Below are 23428 nucleotides of genomic sequence, written 5' to 3' on the forward strand. Positions count from 1 at the left end.
GTAGTTGAGAAGGCAGTAAGACACCTGTATCATGGTCTTTGAACTTCACTGTAAATTTCTCCACTCCTAGTCTGTCGAAAAGGGAGAACAGATTAACTAGAGAAGCAGTCTTTATATAAATAGTCCCCTTCTCACCCCCGAATCAATCTGCAGAGACTACCACTGTAGGTATGCCTTGTAGTTGATAGTTCTTCCACTGACTTTTCACAATTGTTGTTTTCACTGGTGGTCTAAGTTGTACATCAATTAAAAAATATTCACTGTCTTACAATTTGTGGAAAATTTATATCAATGACTGTGGAGGCCCATAATTTGTTTTCTTTCACAGACTATTCTTATGGTAAAAATTCTTACAAGCCTTTTATGCCTACTATTACATGTCCATTAGTGAGCACAGGGATGACAAAGTGAATCTCAAAAAATTTAATATTAGCAAAAGTTTGGAAAAGCGAATTCTGTGTCTTTTTTTGTGGACAAATATTTGTTATTTTCACATTATTTACATAGATTCTTAGACTCTGCTGGTAAGATTCCAATGATGGCAAATATATTAAATTTAGTTTCACTGTTTGAAGAGAGCCTGATACACATTTGCCACAACTCGATTTAAGAACTTCTGGTGAACATTCTTGATTTAGTTTTTTTGCTTTTTCCATATGTCATCTTTTGAGATTGGTATTTCAGAATGAAACTTTTACTGCTAATGAAGACCCTTGATGTATTCTCTATCTGCAAATAACCATTTTTTGTTGTAAGTGTGATCTATAATAGTTGTGTAGGAGTCTCTTTCATGCTTTTGGAATTTGTTCTTTTGGAAGTCAGGAGTATACCATTCAGACAGATTGCTACAGGTAGTAGTTTCCAGACAAGTGGAGATAAGATTTATCATTATCTTAAGTTTTACACTTATTAGGTTCTTCCATATCAATTAGACAGTTTCTCTCTCCAGTTAAAATGGCCTAGCTCTCCTTACTGATTTCAGCTTGATCATGATTGGTGAAATTAAGATGAAGACCGTCAGAACCAGCAATTGTGAGGCTTTTGTAGTTAAAGGTCACTAGTATCATAGGCTTTATTAACTGCTTCTGAAAATATTATTTATTCTTTTTACTTTATAAATTGTTTTCTTTTATGTTTAGGAAGTGCTGCCATTTCCATGAGGTGTATATATTATGGTAGTATGGTAGCAAATCAGTTTTGATAACTTACAGTTTATCACTTGGGTCTGTTAACTATCCTAGCTGAATGCCATCAACACATTATATAATCTGGAACTTCAATGGTATTTAATTGCTAAAGGTAGTAGCAGTTTTTTTTTTAAATAAATTTGTTTACTTATTTACTTTTGGCTGCGTTTGGTCTTAATTGCTGCTCACAGGCTTTCTGTAGTTGTGGCGAGCAGGGGCTCCTCTTCGTTGTGGTGCCCGGGCTTCTCATTGCAGTGGCTTCTCTTGTTGCGGAGCACGGTCTCTAGGCACGCGGGCTCAGCAGTTGTGGCTAGCGGGCTCTAGAGCGCCGGCTCAGTAGTTGTGGCGCACGGGCTTAGTTGCTCCATGGCACGTGGGATCCTCCCGGACCAGGGCTTGAACCCGTGTACCCTGCATTGGCAGGCGGATTCTTAACCACTGCGTCACCAGGGAAGTCCAAGGTAGTAGCAGTTTTTAATGATAAATAATAATAAAAAAATGGAAGTTCAGCCTAATCCTGGCTGCTGTGGTGACTTCATTTTCCTCCTGTATAAAAATAGTGTAGGGCTTCCCTCGTGGCACAGTGGTTCAGAGTCCGCCTGCCAATGCTGGGGACGCGGGTTCGGGCCCTGGTCCGGGAGGATGCTACGTGCCGCGGAGCAGCTGAGCCCCTGTGGCGCAGCTGCTGAGCCTGCGCTCTAGAGCCCGCGAGCCGCAGCTGCTGAGCCCGCGTGCCGCAACTGCTGAAGCCGGCGCCCCTGGAGCCCATGCTCCACAACGGAAGAGGCCACCGAGATGGGAAGCCCACTCACCGCGGCGAGGAGTGGCCTCCACTCGCTGCAACTGACGAGAACCCACGCGCAGTGTCAAAGACCCAACGCAACCACAAATAAAAAAAACAAATAAATAAATAGAATTAGAAAAAAAAACAGTATAATAATCAGTTTCCAGAACAACAGCTGTTTAAGCCAGGTGTCCTGGAGCCTTTGTGCTTGTCTTTGATCAGAGCAGAAAGAAGTGCTAGTAAAGGGGATAGAGAGCTGAATTTGAATTCCACTTCTGATCTTTATCTGCTATATGACTTTAGACAGATCATGCCTCTGAACCTTGGTCCTCATCTATAAAATGGAATAATGTCTATTTTGCAGTACAGTGCCTTGAAAACTCAGCAAATGCTGGTATTTAGTGTTGCTATTAACAGTGAATAAATAAGATCAGGTAGTAGGGTTTGCCTCCTCCTAAGCTTAAAGAGTAGTCTTGTTTTTTCCCAGTAATCAAGAAGAATGTTGATTTATTTATATTTTATTAGAGGAATGTGATAACTTTTTGCTTTTCTCACAAAATGGGGATAAGAGTACCTGCATTTTCAAAATGTTACGAATATCAAAGAGATCATACAGCGTATAAAGATTTTTATAGGACAGGACCTGGCACAAAGTAAGTCTCAGTAAATATTTGTTGTTGTTATTATTTATAATGCAGATACAAGAAAGCAGAAGATGGTGTAGAACAGACTTATTAAATGTTTTTCCCTTAATGATTAAATTCAGATTAGATTAATCCTCGTATTCCATTTCTTCTTCTCATTGCTCAAGTTTCTCCTGCATTTGCTGCGTTTTCTCTCTGGTATCTCCTTCCTGTAATGGTTCTTGGCACCAACTCTTCTGCTTGTATTGTTCTGGATCTATGTTAGTGAAATGGAGCCATCAGTGATCTAGGCTTGCCTTTGCAAAAAATCCTCTAGGGGAACAAAGGTGTGGAGGAGAAAGTGCCTGATAACTGAGATTCAGTGGTTGAGGAAATAAAAATATTCTAGTAAAGGCAGTTTTAGTCTCAAGGTATAGAAGTCTTTCCTACTTAGCAAAAATTCAGGGCATTAAATGAAGGAACACCAGGGATTCTCTCTGAACCCCCGAGCAGGAAATATATACGTGGGCCTCCTGGGCACTAGGAGGCTTTTCTGTGTCCATAGGGGTTCCATAGTCTCTTGTCTCTAATTTTTTTCAGCACATTCTTTCTCTTCTTTGTGTTGACCATCTACTGCTTATTCACCAGGTTATACTTGACCCAAAATGACAGCTACAACTGCCAAGTCTTCAGGGAAGTTCACTTTATCTCTCCATTGCTATCTGGCCTGAATGCTAAGGAGAGGTATCTGATTAGGTCAGTTTATCACTTCTCTTCAGGTACTAGGGGTTTGGCCATTTAGGAGAATAGTTTTGTTATAGTTGTTTGTGGCCAGAGGTGGTGGGAATCACAAAGTTGCCCTTTCTAAGAAAGGCAGGTGTCTTGAAATATGTCTGTTACAGAAAATATTCAAAAAAGTGTTGATTTGTTGAACTTTATCTTTCCAAGTGCACTACATAGCTCTGATTACTGTTTTAAAATATAGAGTTGCAGTGTGATTTCATAAATACCAACTTAGTGGTACCTATTGTGTTTGAGTTTGGTTCTTGTATACAGTCAACAGAGAACTGGCCAAACTAGCTCAAGTGAAGGGACATTCATTGTAAAGACACCCTGAGCAGTTAAGGGACAGCAATCCAAGGACAGGAATGCTAGTAAAGTAAGGCCAAGAACTGAGCCAGAATGCTGTCAAAAGTTGCTTCTTTTTTAGGTCTTTTATATTGGACTGCATGGACTACCATGGTAACCGCTTTGTTCTTTGAGATTTAATGTTCAGTAATATATATCTGCTTGAGAATCTGATAAATGTAATTTGTTACATATTTGGATCCTTAACTTCTTAAATTTGGATTCCTTTATACCCAAGTCTGAGTTTAAGTGTTTTGTTTTTTTTTTTTAACTTGATTGCAATGTTGGCTGGCCAAAAGAGAGACAAAAATCTAAATAGAGAAGTAGGAGAACCAGGAGATCATAGTGGTATGGAAGTCAGGGAATGAAGGAATTTGAGAAGGCGACTTTATTGAGATTTTTTTTTTTTATGAGAACGGAAAAAACATGAGCTTGGGGGCTTCCCTGGTGGCGCAGTGGTTGAGAGTCCGCCTGCCGATGCAGGGGACGCGGGTTCGTGCCCCGGTCCGGGAGGATCCCACATGCCGCGGAGTGGCTGGACCCGTGAGCCATGGCCGCTGAGCCTGCGCGTCCGAAGCCTGTGCTCCGCAACGGGAGAGGCCACAACAGTGAGAGGCCCGTGTACTGCAAAAAAAACCAAAAAAACAAAAAAACATGAGCTTGAACTAGTGATGATTTTTATTTTTATATGTTGGAAGTTTCTGAATGGATTAGAATGGAAGTTTCTCTGAATTGAGGATTAGCTGGGAATTGAGAAGAGAGAAAAATGGTTGTACTTTGAAATGCTAAGTTTTAGAAAGTAAGTTAGACGTTTGTGTGATCTAGGTACTTCTAATATTGATTATGAAAATGCTGACCTATAGAGAGAGAGAGGCTCACCTCCCAGAATGACCAGAACCTACCCTTTGCTAACTGAGGATAGGGAAAGAAGAGATGGATATATGGGGACATTTCAGTAACTTAAAGAGAATAACCTGTGAGGTGGATATAGTTGAATAAATGCCTACTAGGTATTGGACATGTCTCATTTAATATATTTTTTAATGAATTTATTTATTTATGGCTGTGTTGGGTCCTTGTTGCTGCACGCGGGCTTTCTCTAGTTGCGGTGAGTGGGGGTTACTCTTCGTTGTGGTGTGTGGGCTTCTCATTGTGAGGCTTCTCTTGTTGCGGAGCATGGGCCTAGGCACGTGGGCTTCGGTAGTTGTGGCTCGTGGGCTCTAGAGCGCAGGCTCAGTAGTTGTGGTGCACCGGCTTAGTTGCTCTGTGGCATGTGGGATCTTCCTGGACCAGGACTCGAGCCCGTGTCCCCTGCATTGGCAGGTGGATTCTTAACTACTGTGCCACCAGGGAAGTCCCTCATTTAATCTTCATAGCAAACTTATAAAGTAGCCGGTGTTATCTCAGTTTTACAGATGGAAATAATGAAGTGTATATCATTCATTGATTCTGATAGGTGTATGGGATGTTGCGTATGGTAAGTAGGGCCTCTCAAGGAGCGCACTTTAGAATATCATTCTTAAAGATTTGTAAAGTGATGCTTTTGCTTAATTTTTCATTTTTCAAATGTGACGTATAGTTCCGGGTTTATCTGTTTTGATTTTATAACTTCCTATGCGGTAAAACACCAACTTAATTTGCAAAATTATGCTTCTAGTTAGGACAAGATCCATGTTAGAAGAAGAAGACAGGTGTTGAGGCTTACAAAAGAAAGTTCTGGTATCTGGGAAATGGAAAGGAAACTCAGAAGCTAGGTCATTTGTACAGATGATATTCTTGGGTGGGATGAAGTGAGGAAATATGAGGTAGGTCAGACTAACGTGGTTTTCTCACTTTGCCTCTTTAGTAAAGGGAGTAAGAGATGCTTTTATGGGGTGGGGCCTCAGTAGAGAAAGTCCTGGATGGGTGTGAGATGGGCAACTGGCAAGTAGCCCACAGAGAAAAATAGGAAATAGTTTTGTGAAACCAGAGGTGATAAGCTAATTTAGTGGAAGGAAGGAAGTCTTACAGATATTCAGCAAAAGTGAAGATGGAATTAGTAAGTCATACTAGAAATTAACATTAACCCTTCACTCAAATTGAATACTAGAGAAAGGGTGGGGAGGTGTAGAGTACAAAAACTTGAAAAGATAGTTCTGTCCTGATGGGAGCATTTTCTTTCATTATAATTCACAGCCAGCTTTTCTCCTTTATGATAGAAAAGGTTTCTTTACCTGCCCAAGAAGTTTCTTACAGTCGTCTGTTTTCATCATTTGATTTTTCTTGATTCCTGAGTGTCTTCTTCTGATCATTAGTTTCGTTTCCTAGGAAGAATTTTGTTGAGAGTCTGCCTGGTGTTGATGACCATACCAGGTATAGCTCCCATTATAAACAATAAGTTCCTGACTAGTTAAAAATACTTGTGAGAGTGACTTGGTTTATCTTGTCTACTCAACTGTGGGTAAATGGTTTAAAATCTAGTTTCTGTACTAGCAAAGGCTCCATTCTCATTGTCTACAGGAGGTAGGAGGAGTAGTGGTTCACCTTGTGTGTAAGGCAGAGAGAGACACCCTGGAAGAGGGAGAGCTGGAGGAGGTGAACAGAGAGCTAAAGAGAGGGAGAAGGGACCTGAGAGCATGAGCGAGCCAGCAAATAAAACGTGGTAGGAGAGAGAATGATGGGTGGGTGGGAAGGCAGTATAGAAAGGGACGGAAATTGCTGTGAGGGAAGGACGACAAATTTTGAGGGTAGGGGGAGGAGACGGTGGAAAGCAAAGGCAAAGAGACCAAGAGAGCAGACTCATCAAAGCCCACAGCAAAAGCTGTGAAGGCAGTTCTGTCTGGGGGTGGAAACTTCCTGTGGCTGCCCTGGAGGCAGCTTGATAACATAGAAAGGACATTGCACTTTGAATTGGAACATCTGGATTTAGATCCTGGAAATGCCATCAAACACTCTTCCCTACTGAACAGTGGTTGGGGAAGGCATTTCTGTGAGGCTCAGTTCTAATCTCTTAAATGGGAATAATTACTGTGAGATTGTTGTAATGATTACATAAATATGCATATTGCATGTTCTCTGCCTTCCCTTACCATTCCTACTTTATTTTTTTCATTTTTGTAGCCACTCCTACTTTTTTCTTGGGAAATATAAATAGAATTCCAACATTCTTGGTTAAAACTATTTGTAGGTTTTTGGATTTTCATGAAACGCCTAGCATCTAGTTAAATGCATGTTTAGATTCCACAGAAAAAGCTAGATGTAGAACTTTATGTGTTTAATTTACATGCTTTGTAAATGTTAACTCTGGCCTGAAGGTTCAAAATGATTTTATCTGATGTTTGTAGAGTTTAGCTAAGATGCTGTCCTCATCTCCCCTCCCCTCCTTATTTTTACCACCTGTAGTTTTAGGAGCTTATTCAGTGTGCTTACTGAAATAATGTAAACGCCTTGTACTGTGAGCCTAGCTTCTGTTTCAAGGCCCTTTGAAATTGTTTTACCACAATAACAAGCCTTATCTCTGTCTCTTTGTTCTCATATGGCTTAAATTTAGTGTCATTTTGAATTTTATAAATTTACATTTTTGTCAAGCATCCCAAAGCTGTTACATCTTAGTGACACAATGTATCATTTGTAGCATAGTGTCAGCTCTGGGTTTTGAAAATGTGTAATTTAAAACAATGTGACCAGGGCTTCCCTGGTGGTGCAGTGATTATGAATCCGCCTGCAGATTCGAACCCTGGTCCAGGAAGATCCCACATGCCGTGGAGCAACTAAGCCTGAGCGCCACAGCTACTAGAGCCTGTGCTCTAGGGCCCGCGTGCCACAACTACTGAGCCTGGGCGCCTAGAGCCCGTGCTCTGCAAGAAGAGAAGCCACTGCAATGAGAAGCCCGCTCTGCAACGAAGAGTAGCCTCCACTCGCCACAGCTAGAGAAAGCCCATGCACAGCAAAGAAGACCCAACAGAGCCAAAAAAATAAAATAAATAAATTTAAAAAAACCCCAAACAATGCAACTGTATGTTTATGTGGTGACAGTTCAGTCAAATTAAGATTATTGGGGTGGTATTCAGTCAGCATGTTAATAAAATCCTTAAACTGGTTCCCCCAGCTGTATATTCAGGTTCATGCTCCATACTCTACCTTCTCCCTGCCTGTCCCTAGTTTGACTTTCTTTGCATTTACCCACTGCTAGAAATTGTTCACATACGTTTGGAGGTAGTGATGATTGGATGAGGGGGTTTGAGAAAGTCCTGCTTTAGGCAATCAGCAGTCTTTCTCAGGTAGGCAGAATAGCTTTCCTCTTTATATTACTCAGCCATAAAAAGAAATGAAATTGAGTTATTTGTAGTGAGGTGGATGGACCTAGAGTCTGTCATACAGAGTGAATGAAGTAAGTCAGAAAGAGAAAAATACCGTATGCTAACACATATATGGAATCTAAAGAAAAAAAAATGGTTCTGAAGAACCTAGGGGCAGGACAGGAATAAAGACACAGACATAGAGAATGGACTTGAGGACACAGGGAGGGGGAAGGGTAAGCTGGGATGAAGTGAGAGAGTAGCATTGGACATATCTACACTACCAAATGTAAAATAGATAGCTAGTGAGAAGCAGCCGCATAGCACAGGGAGATCAGCTCTGTGCTTTGTGACCACCTAGAAGGGTGGGATAGGGAGGGTGGGAGGGAGATGCAAGAGGGAGGAGATATGGGGATATATGTATATGTATAGCTGATTCACTTTGTTATAAAGCAGAAACTAACACACTATTGTAAGGCCATTATGCTCTAATAAAGGTGTTAAAAAAAAAAGAATAGCCTTCCTCTTTAATAAACAAGGGACATTACTCTAGCCTCAGGCAGCAAAGGTGGCTTGTTGCTCATAACTGAGAGGACCAGTAGACTGTTGGACAATAAAGCGTTTTTGAATTATGACTGTTTTGCGTAATCTATTCCACACTTCATTCTTGCTCTTAAATATTACCTTCTAGTAATGACCTTGGAGATGAGTTAATTGAAGTCTAGAAAGATTGTTATAATGTGGGTAGTACATTTAATGATAAGGTAAAGTTTGAAGAGATCCTGTGATATGTGCTATTTTTTAATTTTCCTGGTTTTCAGATTTCTAGGAGCCCCCAGAGATATTCCAATATGGAGAAATGTTGGGGGCACTCTGTTATATAGTTTGTAGTGCCTTTCCCTGAGGTTTATCAAAGAAATACTGGCTTGGATCAAATGAGTCCCCTAATTTGTACTTAACTGTTTTCACAAGGACTGTGGTCTTTGGGTCAGTTTTCATAAGGACTGTGGTCTTTGAGTCAGTAGCAAGGTTTAGGTCACATAATCATCTACATACATCATTGCTCTTCAGCATGTTGATCTTTACTTATTAAGTCAAAATGTGTGAAATACAGCTACTGTAATTCTCTCTCGCTCTCTTTTTTAAAGACTCTGCTTCCTTATTTATTTATTTATTTGGCTGCATTGGGTCTTAGTTGCGGCACGCAGGCTCAATAGTGGCAGCATGTGGGCTCTCTAGTTGTGGCGCGCGGGCTCTAGAGTGCGCAGGCTTACTTGCCCCATGGCATGTGGGATCTTAGTTCCCCAACCAGGGATCGAACCCACATCCCCTGCATTGGAAGGTGGATTCTTAATCTCTGGATCACCAGGGAAGTCCCTACCGTAATTCTTGTGTGATGGAATTTGCTTTTTCTTTTTCTGGATTATGTGTTTTTCATGTTTGAAAACAAAAGGGAATGGGAGGGGAGAAAGCAGGGGTCATTGCTGAACGCTGATGGTTAAAGGTAAGTGAATGTTTAGTCTCAGTCACTTGATTATTGTTATTGTCTTGTCAATATCTGAAAATAAACATAGAAAAGCTTGTCAGTTGTGTTTAATGTGTATGTAAAATTCAAGATGCTAACTTGGAACTTTTCCCTCCTCTATTCTAAACAATAGGTACGTTCTATGGATGAACTGAATCACGATTTTCAAGCACTTGCTCTGGAGGGAAGAGCGATGGGAGAGGTAAGTGAATTGGTGTGTCAGAAAAGTGGGCCTGTTTTTAAGGGAAGGTTGGAGCTGTCTTTCATCAAATGTGTCCGAATCTAGTCTCCAGAAGTATGTGCTTGCTTTTCCTTGTTGCCATCCTCATGATAGGAGTGGGATATTGCAGAATTTTGCCAAAACAATCTCATTATAAGAAGAATGTTAACTTTAGCCTAATGTCTTAAAAATAAAACAAAACCAAAATGTGAGCACAAATTAATATTACCTTAACCAGTCAGTTGTAAATTGAGGTGTTAAAATTTTACAAAATAGTTTTATATGCATAAAATGTCCTTACCTTTGGCTCATTTTTCAGTTGTTAGGTTCTTTTGCAGTGGAAGGGAGTTTTAGATTGGCTGCTAGTCAGAATGTGTTGATAACCTATTTTTAGAGCAGTGTTATTTTTGAGGAAGGTGTTTAGGGTTCCATTGTGAAGAGGGAATTGTTAGATTTCTGGTGAAATAATTCCAGAAAGTTGAGGCCTGAGCCAGTCATCCCTTACATAGATAGAATTTAGAAACAAGAATTTTGGTTTGTTTGTAATGTTTAAAATTAGCAAAAACAAAATTTACCATCCATTATATTGATAGTGAAGAGTGCCATAATTCTAAAAGAAAGAGGAATATAAATCAAGTATAGCAGGTTTCTGGTGCTTCTAGATGTTGACAATAAGAGTGTATTGGTGATAGGTAGAACATACAGGTTGAGTTAATTGCTAAAGATGTCACAGGTTCACAAACTGGGGGCATTTGCTTGTGATTTTTTTTGTTCTGGAGAGTAGCCTTAGGTTTTTTCTTCTGTTTTATATTTTGTATATATAATATTTAAAAGCCCCCATATCTATTTTAATGTTTTAAAGGAGGGAGAATAGCTGTATTCTGGATTCTCTTTTATACTATTCATTAAATACATTTGTTCTTTGATTTAGCCAATATTCTTTGATCCAGGCACTGTGCTAGGTTCCGAGGACCCACAATTAAGATAATTTCCTGATTTATAACAAATATTCATTGACTACCATTGTGGCTGGGCATTAGTTAAAGTCTTTGTGTTTTGATCCTAAGATTCTTGCTTCCTTGGTTATAAGATTTTGTTTCCAGCTTTTCTGAATCATCTTGTGGTCAGGGTCGAGTGTCCTATCATCTTGGGTTCATGGGGTTTTGGCCTGTTTTTGTGTTTCCTCTAGAGCTTGAAGAGCAGATTGGTAGGTGTTATGTTTCCTGTGCCTGCCTAATATTAATGAAACAGTGCACATCAATAAACCCTATCTGGTTATTGAGTAAACGATTTTCTCACTAAATTTCTGGAGCACAGTTTGAACAGAAAGTTAACAGATGTGTCATATTAATTATAGGTGGGGAAACCACATTCATCTACTTCCTCACTCCTGTGCTTCTAACCTGGTCCACTCTACCAAAAATCTAAGCCCAGTGTTTTAAAATTAGTTACACAGAATAAAAATAATGCCCTGTTACTGTTTTGTAAGCAACACTTCACAATCTTTAAAGACTTAACTCTAATTGAAGAAGAGTGAACAGAAAGTGAATTTTATTTAAATTAACAACGAAAATATTAAAAAAATCATTTTCTTCTTCCAAAAATATCCCTTCCCCACAAGGTCTCCAGACCGCACCTCCTTATTTTTGTTAAGAGATGTCATTCTTTTTTTTTTTTTTTTTTAGAGATGTCATTTTTTGATGTTTGTATGTAATCCGTCAGACTTAGGTGTTGGCATATGTAAAATAACTAAACAAAGTACATTCCAACAGTAATGCAGTGTCACTCTTCTTTCCTTATTATTAACAAAGTAATAATAATAGCTACCATTTGTTTACCATCTATTAGGCAGATGCTAAGAGGTTTGCATCAGTACCTCTCTCAGGATGGTTCTCTTATCCAGATAAGGAAAAATTTTGCTCAGGGTCACACATCTAGAAAGTGATGGAGCTGGGACTCTGACCTGGCTACCTCTCCAAAGCACATGCCCTTAGAGTAAATGAAACTAATACTTATAAAATAATTGATGGTAAAAATCTCATTTTAGTAAGCTTTATAACAGTTGATATTTGGGGAAGGATTTAAAAAAATGCTTAACACACTTCCCTTCCAAAATACAGACACTTAACTGAAGTTATTTTTTGAAAGCATAACCCAGTGTCCAGGCACAAAGGGGACAACTAAGTTAAGTATGGAGTGAGGTTTTTGTACTCAAGGAACTCTTTCTTTAGCTATTTGAGGAAGTAATGAATACACATGACAACAGAAAGAGTTCACTGTGTTTCTTTTTATGGTTCCTGTTTTGAGAAGGGAGTGATCAGTATTGGCAGGAGTAGTTTGTGATTACTTGGATGGAGGTATAGGACTTGGGAAATGTCCTCTAGTTTAGTTAGGATTCACATAGGTATAGGTTGGGGGAATGTTTTTTGCAGAGATACAAGGGAGATGGGCACAAAAGAGAGATGAAGAAAGCAAGCTTTTATAATAAAATAAAAAAGCATAGTTTCTAATTAGTTTAACGTCATTAAATTTCCTTCCCTTTAAACAATAAAGCATCTCTGGGAGGGGATGTGTGTAAATGTAGTGTTTACCCATATAAACACTAAAATTTCAAGTAAATTGCATGTATTTATAAAGCCAGGCACAGTATTTTTTTGCTGCAGTTATTTTATTTGTATTTGTGTGTGTCTGTGTGCTTGTGTGAGAGTCCTCATTAGGGCAGATGATACCTATGTTCAAGACTGTGTGAATCTTTAGAGTTCAAAGAGAATTGCCTCATTTCAAAGTAATTAATTTCTAGTAAAGTTAGTGCTGCCTGGCTCTTGCAACTTTTTTTTTTTCTCATCAAAGCCAGTGCTAGACTCCTGCAGTCACTTTGCTAGATAGTGTTTCTTAGAAATCTTGCTCAGAGGTGACTAGTTAAAACTTTGCCTTCAAACCTTGCTGGTTGTCTGAAGTACAGCTAGCTGTTCTTAGCTGAAGGACACACTACAAGTGCTTTACTTACCTCCTATTCTAAAAAGTCAACATAAAAAGGAAGATAGGAAAATGTCTTAGGCTTAGGGCTACAAATTATTTTCAAATATTTCATTCAGTCTCCTTGCTAGCAGCCCCTTTCATTCAACTTTAAGTCCAGTCCTGAAAAGTTTAAAGGCACAGATTATTTCTCTTAGTTGAGTATTCAAGAGTGTATCTCTGTAGTACTGAGGAAGGCTCATTGACCTGATGTTTCTGGGTTCTGTTTTTGCCTTGGTTGGTTTATGGTCTTGCATGACTTATTTATTTTACGTCCTGAAAAGGATGCATTTGCAAAGAGGATAGTGGTTCTCATTTGAAAGTACTTTGAGAGTCTTTGACAGAAAAGCCACTTTATTCTGAATAATTGGTTTTCTCACTTTTAAAAACCAAGGAACTTTTTTTGAGTCCTTAATGTTTTAGATGTAGTAAACCTGACAGCGTTCAGGGACATCAAAATAATAGTGATTATTTCTGGAGTAAATGGAATGTATTTAGGTATGTGGCCCTTCATCTTTGTTTTAGAAAACTGAAGCATAGAAAAGCTTACCCTTGGTAATAAACACGTTTGTAAACCTGAGGAATGAAATCTGGAAAGTGCATCTGTTTGTGGAGTGATAATGAATCCTACCACGTTCCTGGAAGTAGAGTAAGGTGAGATGTATTTGAAACATAGCTGCAGGTTCTCATTAGACATTACATAGGAATTCTGCCTGTAAGTGTGAGAGCAGAATGGCTTGTAGAGGAAGGAATTTGACAATGATTTGGAGAGCTCTTAACCCAAAGAAAGGTATAACTTGGTAGGATGAAGAGCTCACTGGATGAGAACTCTGATGCCACCGCTTTTGGCCTTGCCTCAGGCATTCATCTTCTTCGGCCTTTGCTTTTTTTCATCCATAAGACACACATGTTGGACTAGATGGTTTTCCAGGACCCTTTTAAGTCTAAGATTCTTGGAGTTTGCCCTTATTTCTAGCTTTAAAAAGACAGAAAATAGAACTAGTTCTCCTTTTCCTAGGATATGCCAGAGGGTATCTAAAAGATGCGTTTTTTAGAGTGTGATGTAGAGGTTCTGTAAGTTTTCATTGGGTTCTCTAAGTGACTCATTCACTGTACAGCTACATAAGACATTGAAGTGTCTGTCCATCAGGGCTCACAGGGTGGTAATTGTGAAATCGGGACAAGTAGAGCCTAATGTGGATACCAAGGCCACATCTTTCCATCATGGCATGATGGCTCACAGAATTGGAGGCTTTTGGGTGGCTAAAAAGTACCTTTATGATCCACAGCCCTAGAGGGGCTAACCTCACACTGTAAATTCCTTGCAGTTAGGGTCCCATAAGAGTAACTCAGTTGACTCTAAACTGGGTTGAATTTTGGAAAGGAGATGTGTTGTTTGCTAGCAAGATCATGCACCCTTTCTTGCAGAAAGGATGAAAAATAAATAGAGCCTGTGGTGCATTATAAAAATATATGACCAAGCAGTGTAACACATCCTTTTCCCCCCAAAATGCAGCTTTTGAGTATGCATAGGAATGGTAAAAGCTGCCTAGTTCCATTAACTTTGTATTAATACCATTTGGTTGTTGGGCATTTTTGACATCTTGTTATTAAAATGAAATGGTTCCTTTAGAGAAGACATAGCTAGCCAGGCCAAGTGATATGGAGAAAGTTAATAACTTTCCTTTATTAGGTTAATGACCATGTTAGAGGTGAAGTGACCTCTTTTTTTTTTTTTTTTTTTTTTTTTTTGTGGTACGCAGGCCTCTCACTGTTGTGGCCTCTCTCGTTGCGGAGCACAGGCTCCGGACGAGCAGGCTCAGCGGCCATGGCTCACGGTCCCAGCCGCTCCGCGGCATGTGGGATCTTCCCAGACCGGGGCACGAACCCGTATCCCCTGCATCGGCAGGCGGACTCTCAACCACTGCGCCACCAGGGAAGCCCTGAAGTGACCTTTTTATGAGTCTTGTTTTGGAAGTTCCTGGGATCTCATAATAGTTTTGGGATTAATATTGGGCATTTTGAAGAAGATGATAAGAAGGTATCTTCTAACCCTGCGAACGTGGGTACATCTGACATTTAGAACCTGGTGCCCAGTTCTGTCCTGTCACTTTGAGACCTGTGTGGAACCCCACGCATTCCAATATGTGCCTTCTGTCCTGCACTGGGAAGAATGGGCAGACTTAACCACTGTATACGTTAAGCTATCTTGGAATGTTTGAATGCAGTAAAATATGCTTCTCTGCATCAGGAAATAGCTGATCCACATGCAGCTTAATCTGTCTTCATTAAATTTCTTCCCTTTTATCCTCCTTTGTCTAAAATGTTTTTATTCTTTTTATCCACATCAGTATGCTTTATTTGAAAGTAAGCTAATTAACTACAGTAATACATTAACACTTTTCAAAACACTTTGGCATTGATTTCATTACCTATGTGAATCTCCCAACAGATTTTTGAGAGACACGACTATTTTTACACGAGGGAAGTGAGTTCTAAGGTCAAGTGACTCCAGCTAGGATCATAATTGTCAAGATGTAGATTGACATCAAGTTCTATTTCATTAGGCTCAGAAATAATAATAGCTGCAGTCTATTGAACATATATGATTTTCCAGGTACTGTACTAATCACATATACATTATTGTCTTCACAGTGGTCCTGCAATATTAGGATGTCCTTTATATACTGGGCAAACAGGGATTATAGAGGTTAACATGATCATGAGCCAGCTGTTTAAACCCAGCTCTCTATCACTCCAGATCCTGAGCCTTTCTACTGTTCATTTCTGCATGTCCAGAGCCTACCCAGTACGCAAAAGTCCAGCGTCAGTTATCAGCTCTTCTATGAAAGCTTTCTTGCTCTCACTAACCAGAAGCTACAGAGGGGAATTCAGTAGCACATTATTTATTTATATCATTCTTATGGCCCTAATTTATTTTATATATAGTGATTTGTGTAAATGTTTTCTATTTCCTTGCACATAAGTTTGCTGAGGGCAGGGGCTTCAGCTAATATGTACTTTGTAAACAGTGGCTGCCTAATATATTGTGTTGAATAAATTGTGTACCAGTAAATATTTTTTTCTAAGTATGGATTCCTCTTTATTTTCTCTTTTACATCAGAAGTTCCCCCGAGGGACCTCAGTTCAATTCAGTAAATATTGCCTGTATTCTCTATTCATATTACTTTTTCACCCTCAGGGATGTGGCAGTGTGAAGGGGAGGATGGGGAGTGGACAAAACTGAAAAGCATTTATTCAGTCTTCTCTGCAAATCTTTACATTTTTGAACTATTCAGTAATTGTTTTACGAAGAGTACATAGGATGAATAGCATGTCAGCAATGCTGTTATCCAAGTTGAATCTTATATAAAGGCATTTATTATAAATGATCTTTTATTTAATGTAGTTGTAATCATAGGACACTTTCTCTGGGCCATCTGCTGGGGCATGGAAATATCCTCATTATATATATACAACCAGACATAATGGTGTTTAGAAAATTGGAATTGCTGTTGTTATATTTCTTGTTCAAGCTTGTATTAAACTATGTTGTGGGTAATTCTTTCTTGTTTACTTTTGTTTTGCTGATGAGGAACCAGAACACCAAAATTAATTCATTGTCTCTTAATTAATTAATGCATTCGGTGGTCCTCATTATAACAAAACGTGTAGAAGAAATAGTTTATTTTCTGTGTTGGTCTTCCCTGTATACATGCATATCTGTGATATACATGCACATCTGTGAAATTTTCCACTCCTGGAACACAAGAAAGAGGGAACCTGTCCATATCTGGCATACTAAGACACTTCTCTTGTCAATTTAATAATTAAAAATGCCCTGAGGCTGACTGGATGTGTGGGTGGGTTTGAGTGTTTGGTCCCATCTTGAGGCAAATGACTCTTTATCCTCTCTTAAGTGAGCTGTTTACTTCCTGCTTTGGGAATATGAGGGGGGTAGGTCATGAAGCAATCTAGATGTTTCATGGTTTTATTCATGAACTTTACAGATTTCCTAAGTGATCTGGAGGTTTATCTTTTACACACTGGGCTCTCAGGTACTATTGCAAGGAATCATTTAAAGTCTAGACCTAGTATAACTTTAATATGGTTATGTTATTGATCAAACCATGTAATTTATACTTAGGTAAAAACAAATGACATTATTTATAGGGAACTTAAAGGTGGCCGGGATAACATTGTCTTCTGTTTCCTTACATGCCTTTTCTATATCGTGCAGAAAAGCCTGGTTCACCTGGGGAATATCTTCATTTTCTGAACATAGTTTACTGTTCGTGAAGTTTTATGAAGATATCAGAGAAAAGGAACTTCTTTTGGCTCTGTTCTAATAACTTGAAGCGGGAAGGTATAAGGACAACTTTACTTTCAGTGGCTTCAGGAAGGGATGTGCAGTGGAGAAGGGATTAGTGTGGAGCTTGCCCCAGGTTAATTTGCCGCGAAATATTCATGGAGCTTGAGGTGCTAACAGTATCTCTGAAGCTTTTATTTTTGAAGGGCATGCTTTCTGAAAGAACAACCAATGTCTTCTGTGTGTTTAGTTTCAAGGATGAAGTTGTTAACAGTGATTGTGTTTTTTGTGTGGTAAAGAATACTGGGAAACCCCTGTGCTCCTTTGAAGACAGTGCGTTTTTGGTTTTCTTTGTTTTGTTTTGTTTTCTTTGGCCGCACCTCGAAGCATGCAGGATCTTAGTTCCCCAACCAGGGATCGAACCACTGCCCCTCTGCAGTGGAAGCATGGAGTCTTAACCACTGGACCGCCAGGGAATTCCCCAAAGTGCATTTTTTAACAGTAGTCATCAATTAAAGAACTGTTTGCAATTCAGTCTAATTTGTGGTGGTCCTAAAATTTAAGAGCTACCAAATTCTTCTTATCTCTACTTGATTGCTCTTTTTGCTCTTATTGTTCCCCAGCAACTCACAGTGGATCCTCAGGACAACCTTAAAACTTCACCCATTGGAGTTGTAGACTTAAACTTGCAGCACCATATTCTTACATACTTGGATCCTGTTTTCATCTAGGCTTTGGACTCAGCTGACTCTGTGAAATAGATTCCTGATTAAACTAACTTCAGTGGTAGACTGGCTTATGTATACTTAGTGACTTCATTCTTGATCATCATAATGGGCTATGAATCTTCCCCTTTGAAATTAAATAACTTAAAAAAAAATGCCTTGAAAGTTGAGAGGCATCTAAGCAGCAGTTTATACCTTTCCAGCTCCCATTTCCACAGGTCCCTTCTTTTACCATTTTATGCCTAGGTTACTGCAGTGACCTCTTTGCTTAGCCTCCCAGCATCCATTTGCTTTCCCTCACTCCTTTTTATAAAGGAATGTGAAATTAATCTTTTTTTCCTGGCCCCGTCTCACGGCAGGCGGGATCTTAGTTCCCCAACCAGGGATTGAATCCGTGCCCCCTGCATTGGTAATGTGGAGTCTTAACCACTGGACTGCCAAGGAAGTCCCTCAAATTAATCTTTTAAAATGAATTTTTATGATTTTACTCCCTGTTGCTGCCTGTTGGATTAGAGCCCAGCTCCTCAGTGCTCCATAAAGCCTCACTGGCAGCTGGACTAGTTGTGCTTTTTCACCCTCTCCTTACTGCGCCTCTAGTTGGTGGCGGGATTCCTTTTTTATTGGTGGGCACCTGCCCCACTTGCTTTTATTTCTACCTTTGCTCTTTGTGGAAAGTCCTTTCCGCTGTCTTCTTGCTCTGAAGTCCTCCATCCTTTAAGGTGTTCCTTGACCATCCTGTGCCAGGTACTGTTCCAGTTTGATTCTTGGTAGGTTTTTCTTTTCTTTTTTTAAAAAAAATTTTAATTCTTGGCCTGTTTGTTTGTTTATTTATTTTTGGCTGTGTTGGGTCTTCGTTGCTGTGCGCGGGCTTTCTCTAGTGTGGTGAGCGGGGGCTGCTCTTCCTTGTGGTGCGCGGGCTTCTCATTGCGTTGGCTTCTCTTGTTGTGGAGCATGGGCTCTAGGCTCGCTGGCTTCAGTAGTTGTGGCTTGCAAGCTCTAGAGCGCAGGCTCGGTAGTTGTGGAGCACGGGCTTAGTTGCTCCGCAGCATGTGGCATCTTCCCAGACTAGTGCTCGAACCTGTGTCCTCTGCATTGGCAGGTGGATTCTTAACCACTGTGCCACCAGGGAAGTCCCGGTTTTTCTTCTTAATCTTTTCTTTCAGGGCAGAGAACTTTGTTTTTTACTGCTTTTGTTACTTCCAGTAGTGGCTCATGCAGGTTTTGCATTTCAGAGTAAGTTCAAGTACTTCAGATGCTAAAATTTTATTTTTTCAATGGTCAGAAAAACAATATTGGTTTTTCAGATATGAGAGAGAAGATCAAATTACCTCATATTGGCCAGGCCTAAGTGATTTGTGTAACTTCATCCTTAGTGGTGGAAATGTTATTAAAGGACATTAGATATAACTATTAACAGTGTTTATGATGAAAAGTGCTTAATAACCCTGGAAAATATTTTTTTAAAAATCTCTTAATTTTATATACTGCCATTATAATTATGCAAAAAATTAAACTTTTCTTTCTTAAAAGGAGTATATTAGATTTCAACAAAAAGAGATTTAGTTGAGAGACAATTAATATGGAAATTTGTTTTCACTAGTAATCATCTTGCCACATAGACTGAAAATTTTAAGCAGTAATTACTAGATGCCAGATTGTGATGCTGCCTAGTAGTGAAATGTGAAAAAAAATTATAGCAAATTTTGATTCTTAGACAGTTTTTTGAGGATTTGAATAAAATGAAACAGAACAAAAATGTTTAAACATTTAAAAATAATCTTTACATGTAAGTATTGAGTGACTGATTAAAAAATGCAGGATACTTAATTAGTAGGTATATAAATGGGAAGTGAGAATTTAGAGGGTCATGTTCCTTAAACCTTCTGAAAGAGAAGGGAAAAATGAAAACACCATATTCTTTATTTTTTAATATACTTAGGTATTTTTAATTAAAAAATGATTGGCTTGTGATTAAGCCATTGAAGATTTTCACCATCCCTTATTTAAGCTACAGTTTTCAAAGTGGATTGGAAATTATTATCTGCTTGCTTAAAAATAGTGGGTTGGCCAAAAAGTTCGCTCGGGTTTTTCTGTAACATCTTATGGAAAAACCCGAACAAATTTTTTTGGCCAACTCATATCTGAAACATGCGGTGTGAGCTCTCTCAAAATTCCCACTAACTTTTGTCACTTTGAAATTATGTTGAAGTGAAATGTTATCTGCTTAAGAGAAAATGCCTTATTTGTAGTGAATTCTGTACCACCATAATCTCAATTTTTATTTATTAAAAATCAGTTCTAAATCATAATAAAAGTCTATTTTGTAACAAGTCATCCATAATCCCACATCAACGAGCAGTTATTTCAGTTTTTATTTTTCTTTCCAATCTTGATCGAAAAGGGAAGGGTGCATGAGGAGAAGCAGTCTTTTCGTGTATAATTTTGTATTTTGCTTTTAAAATTTAATGTTATTTTATAAATATTACATATAGTCCTGATAGCTGTTTTGGGTGAGCTTGTATTGTTGCATATAGTTGTACCTTATTGAACATTTAGTTTGCTCCTAACTTTCTTGGTCTTATATTTTGAATGTGAAGCTTTTTTTTCCTTTTGAATTGTTTAATGTTGAGATAAATTCTCAGGAATGAACATGGCTTTTTTTCCAGCTTTAAAATTTATTATTATTATTTTTAAAATTTTTATTGAAGTATAGTTGATTTACAGTGTTGTGTTAATTTCTGCTGTACCACAGAGGGATTCAGTTGTACATATATATATTCTTCTTCATGTTCTTTTCCATTATGGTTTATCATAGGATATTGAATATAGTTCCCTGTGCTATACAGTAGGACCTTGTTGTTTATGCATCCTATATATAATAGTTTGCATCTGCTAACCCCAAACTCCCAACCCTTCACTCCTTCACTCGCCTCCCGCTTGGCAGCCACAAGTCCATTCTCTATATCTGTGAGTCTGTTTCTGTTTCATAGATATGTTCATTTGTATTGTATTTTAATTGTAGTTTTGTTTGGATATATGCCCAGGAGTGGGATTGCTGGGTCATATGGCAACTCTGTTTTTAGTTTTTAACTTCCATACTGTTTTCCATAGTGGCTGCAACAATTTACATTCCCACCAATAGTGTAGGAGGTGAACATGACTCTTTTTTTTTTTTTTTTTTTTTTGTGGTACGCGGGCCTCTCACTGTTGTGGCCTCTCCCGTTGCGGAGCACAGGCTCCGGACGCGCAGGCTCAGCGGCCATGGCTCACGGGCCCAGCCGCTCCGCGGCATGCGGGATCCTCCCGGACCGGGGCACGAACCCGTGTCCCCTGCATCGGCAGGCGGATTCTCAACCACTGCGCCACCAGGGAAGCCCGAACATGACTCTTAATGTATATTTTTTCAGAACCCTTTCCAAAAGAATTGTCGTAACAGTGAATGGATATTTGTACCTTTTTTTTTAAAGCCTTGTAAAGGATATTGATTTATTCTTTTATATTTAAACCGTTTCTTGTTAAAGCTTTAGTAATAACTTCTGTGTGTAGTTTATAGTATTTATTATGAACTGTCTCACTAGATTTCACAACAACCCTCTATGGTATGGAGGGCCAGGTAAATTCCCTAGGGCATTAAGATTTTGAGAAGGGTATTCTGAAAATTACACAGTTTTCACAGTCAGAGCTTTGACTAGAACATGTGACCGTGTTTACCAATAATACTTCTTTATTTCTATCAGTACTGAGCGGTCCTTTCTCTGAGTTGATATCAAGTTCTTTTAATGTAATGAGAATATTTATCAAGAGATTAAAAAATTGGGGGGGCTATATCTTACCAGCTAGTTAAAATATCAGGTATTTGACTCCTGCATTGTCTACGTTCCAATGAAACTAAGCTTGTGTTGGAAGTTTGCATTGCCACATGAGATGATTAAACCTGTTCATGACTTCGGGGCTGTAGCATCCCTGTGAACAGTACTCCTTAAGAAGCCAAATTTCTGCTCTGAGAGATAGCTCTATGCAGCCTGTGTTGTGTGTAAGCAGTCCTCTTGAGTACAGAGTGCTTATTGGAGTTTCCATCTATGCAAATATTAATGGTGGTATGGTCAAACATCCAGTCTTTAATATTCAGCTTGCCTCTTAGTTTTTGCAAAGCTCTAATCATAGTTCTTCCTGCAGTGTTTTGTTAGGGCTCCTAATTTTATAGATTTACACTGAAGTGGGCTGGGTGATGTTGTGCTCACACCTGCTAGCTGAGTACACAGGAGCATTTCATTGGCTATGCCATTAGCAGTGTGAAGTCTATTGGTTACTATTTTGTTATGAAATAATATTAGCAGCTAATTCTTTGAGTGATTACTCTGAGTCCAGCATTGTACTACTCCTTTACACACTATATTATTTAATGTTCATAACAGTTCATTTTATAGGTGAGAAAACTGAGGCCTAGATGAGTTAATTCACACAGTTGGGATTTGAAACCAGTTTTTTGTTGTTGTTTGTTTTTTAAAATGATTTCAGAGTAGTTGTGTGTGTTTTACCACTATATTACTTCTTAAAATAAGAAGCCTAGAGGTTTTTGATGTTCTCAGCCTTTTAATTTATTGTCTCTACCTCTGTTTAAAGGACTCTTAGTAGGGGTTAATGTGGTGGTCGATTGTGCAAGTGTGGCTTTGTGTATTGGCTTTTCTGTTAGATGATTTTTTTAAAAAGGTGTTTCCAGACACAATTTAGAGGTTTCCCAAGTGGCTAACATTGCTCGTAAACCAGTGCTTGATTTCTACTTTGTTCTCCAGAAGCCTCATGAATAAGCTTACTGATTTCTTTACTCTCCTTAAGTCTTTTCCTTTACAAAACTGTGGTTCAAGCTGGGATAAATAGTGTATGTGTTTTTCTCCTAAAGACTGGAGAACAGATACTATTGGAGAGGCACTTAGGAATCCCATTTAATGGGACAGTACATGGAAGAGTACAAGGTCTGTTGTATTGCTGTGTCGGATGGTAGGACCTCCCAAGCCCTGGTTCTCAGTTCGTAGGTCTTGAAAGGGATTTACTAATTTAGAGGTGATTGGATTTTAGAACTGACCTATACTGACTAGAACCACAAGAGATTAATGTATGAAAACTAAAATGCAACTTACTAATTTATAAGGAGAAATAACAACTCTCAAGTGGACAGGATAATTGTGTTCAGTGATCAGCATGTTTGGCTATAGGAGAAAGCAAAGTTCTCTTAAGTTTGCTTGGTAAGCAGTCTGAGCCAGCGAAGTTACTTGGATGTTTTTAGTGGCTGCTGTACCCAAGCTACTATCTAGCCTGATGCTTTAATTGTTTTTATAAGGACAGACTTGTTTGTGCATCATATGTCCTCTCCCTAAACATGCTTATTGGTTGATACTGCCTACATCTGACTCCCTGGGTCTCCTTTGCTTTTGTTGGACCAATTTCTAATTCCCATATCTTCCTTTAGAATTGTGAAATCTTTTAATCCTCTAATTGCCTAATCTTTCTTTAAATTGAATTTTGTAAACCTCTTCTGCGATCTGTTCTTCGTTGTCCTGTCAAAGAACAATATTTCCAAGTTCTTGATGGGGTAAGCAGTAACTGTCTTTTCATACACTAGTTGCATTTGAATGTT

At 38.9% G+C, this 23428-nt stretch overlaps 1 protein-coding gene across 17 annotated transcripts in view; it reads left to right on the forward strand.

The window, feature by feature from the left end:
• The window catches only part of PUM1 (pumilio RNA binding family member 1), a 128130-nt gene that overhangs the window by 26905 nt on the left and 77797 nt on the right, over positions 1–23428 (forward strand). For all 17 annotated transcript variants that reach the window (XM_007128473.4, XM_028487001.2, XM_007128475.4 and 14 more), the window contains one exon: positions 9658–9726. In XM_007128473.4, coding sequence (XP_007128535.1) covers positions 9658–9726 — 69 coding nt within the window. The remainder of the gene's footprint in view (positions 1–9657; positions 9727–23428) is intronic.

The sequence above is a fragment of the Physeter macrocephalus genome, chromosome 3, assembly GCF_002837175.3.
Source record: "Physeter macrocephalus isolate SW-GA chromosome 3, ASM283717v5, whole genome shotgun sequence".
Lineage (NCBI taxonomy): Eukaryota > Metazoa > Chordata > Mammalia > Artiodactyla > Physeteridae > Physeter > Physeter macrocephalus.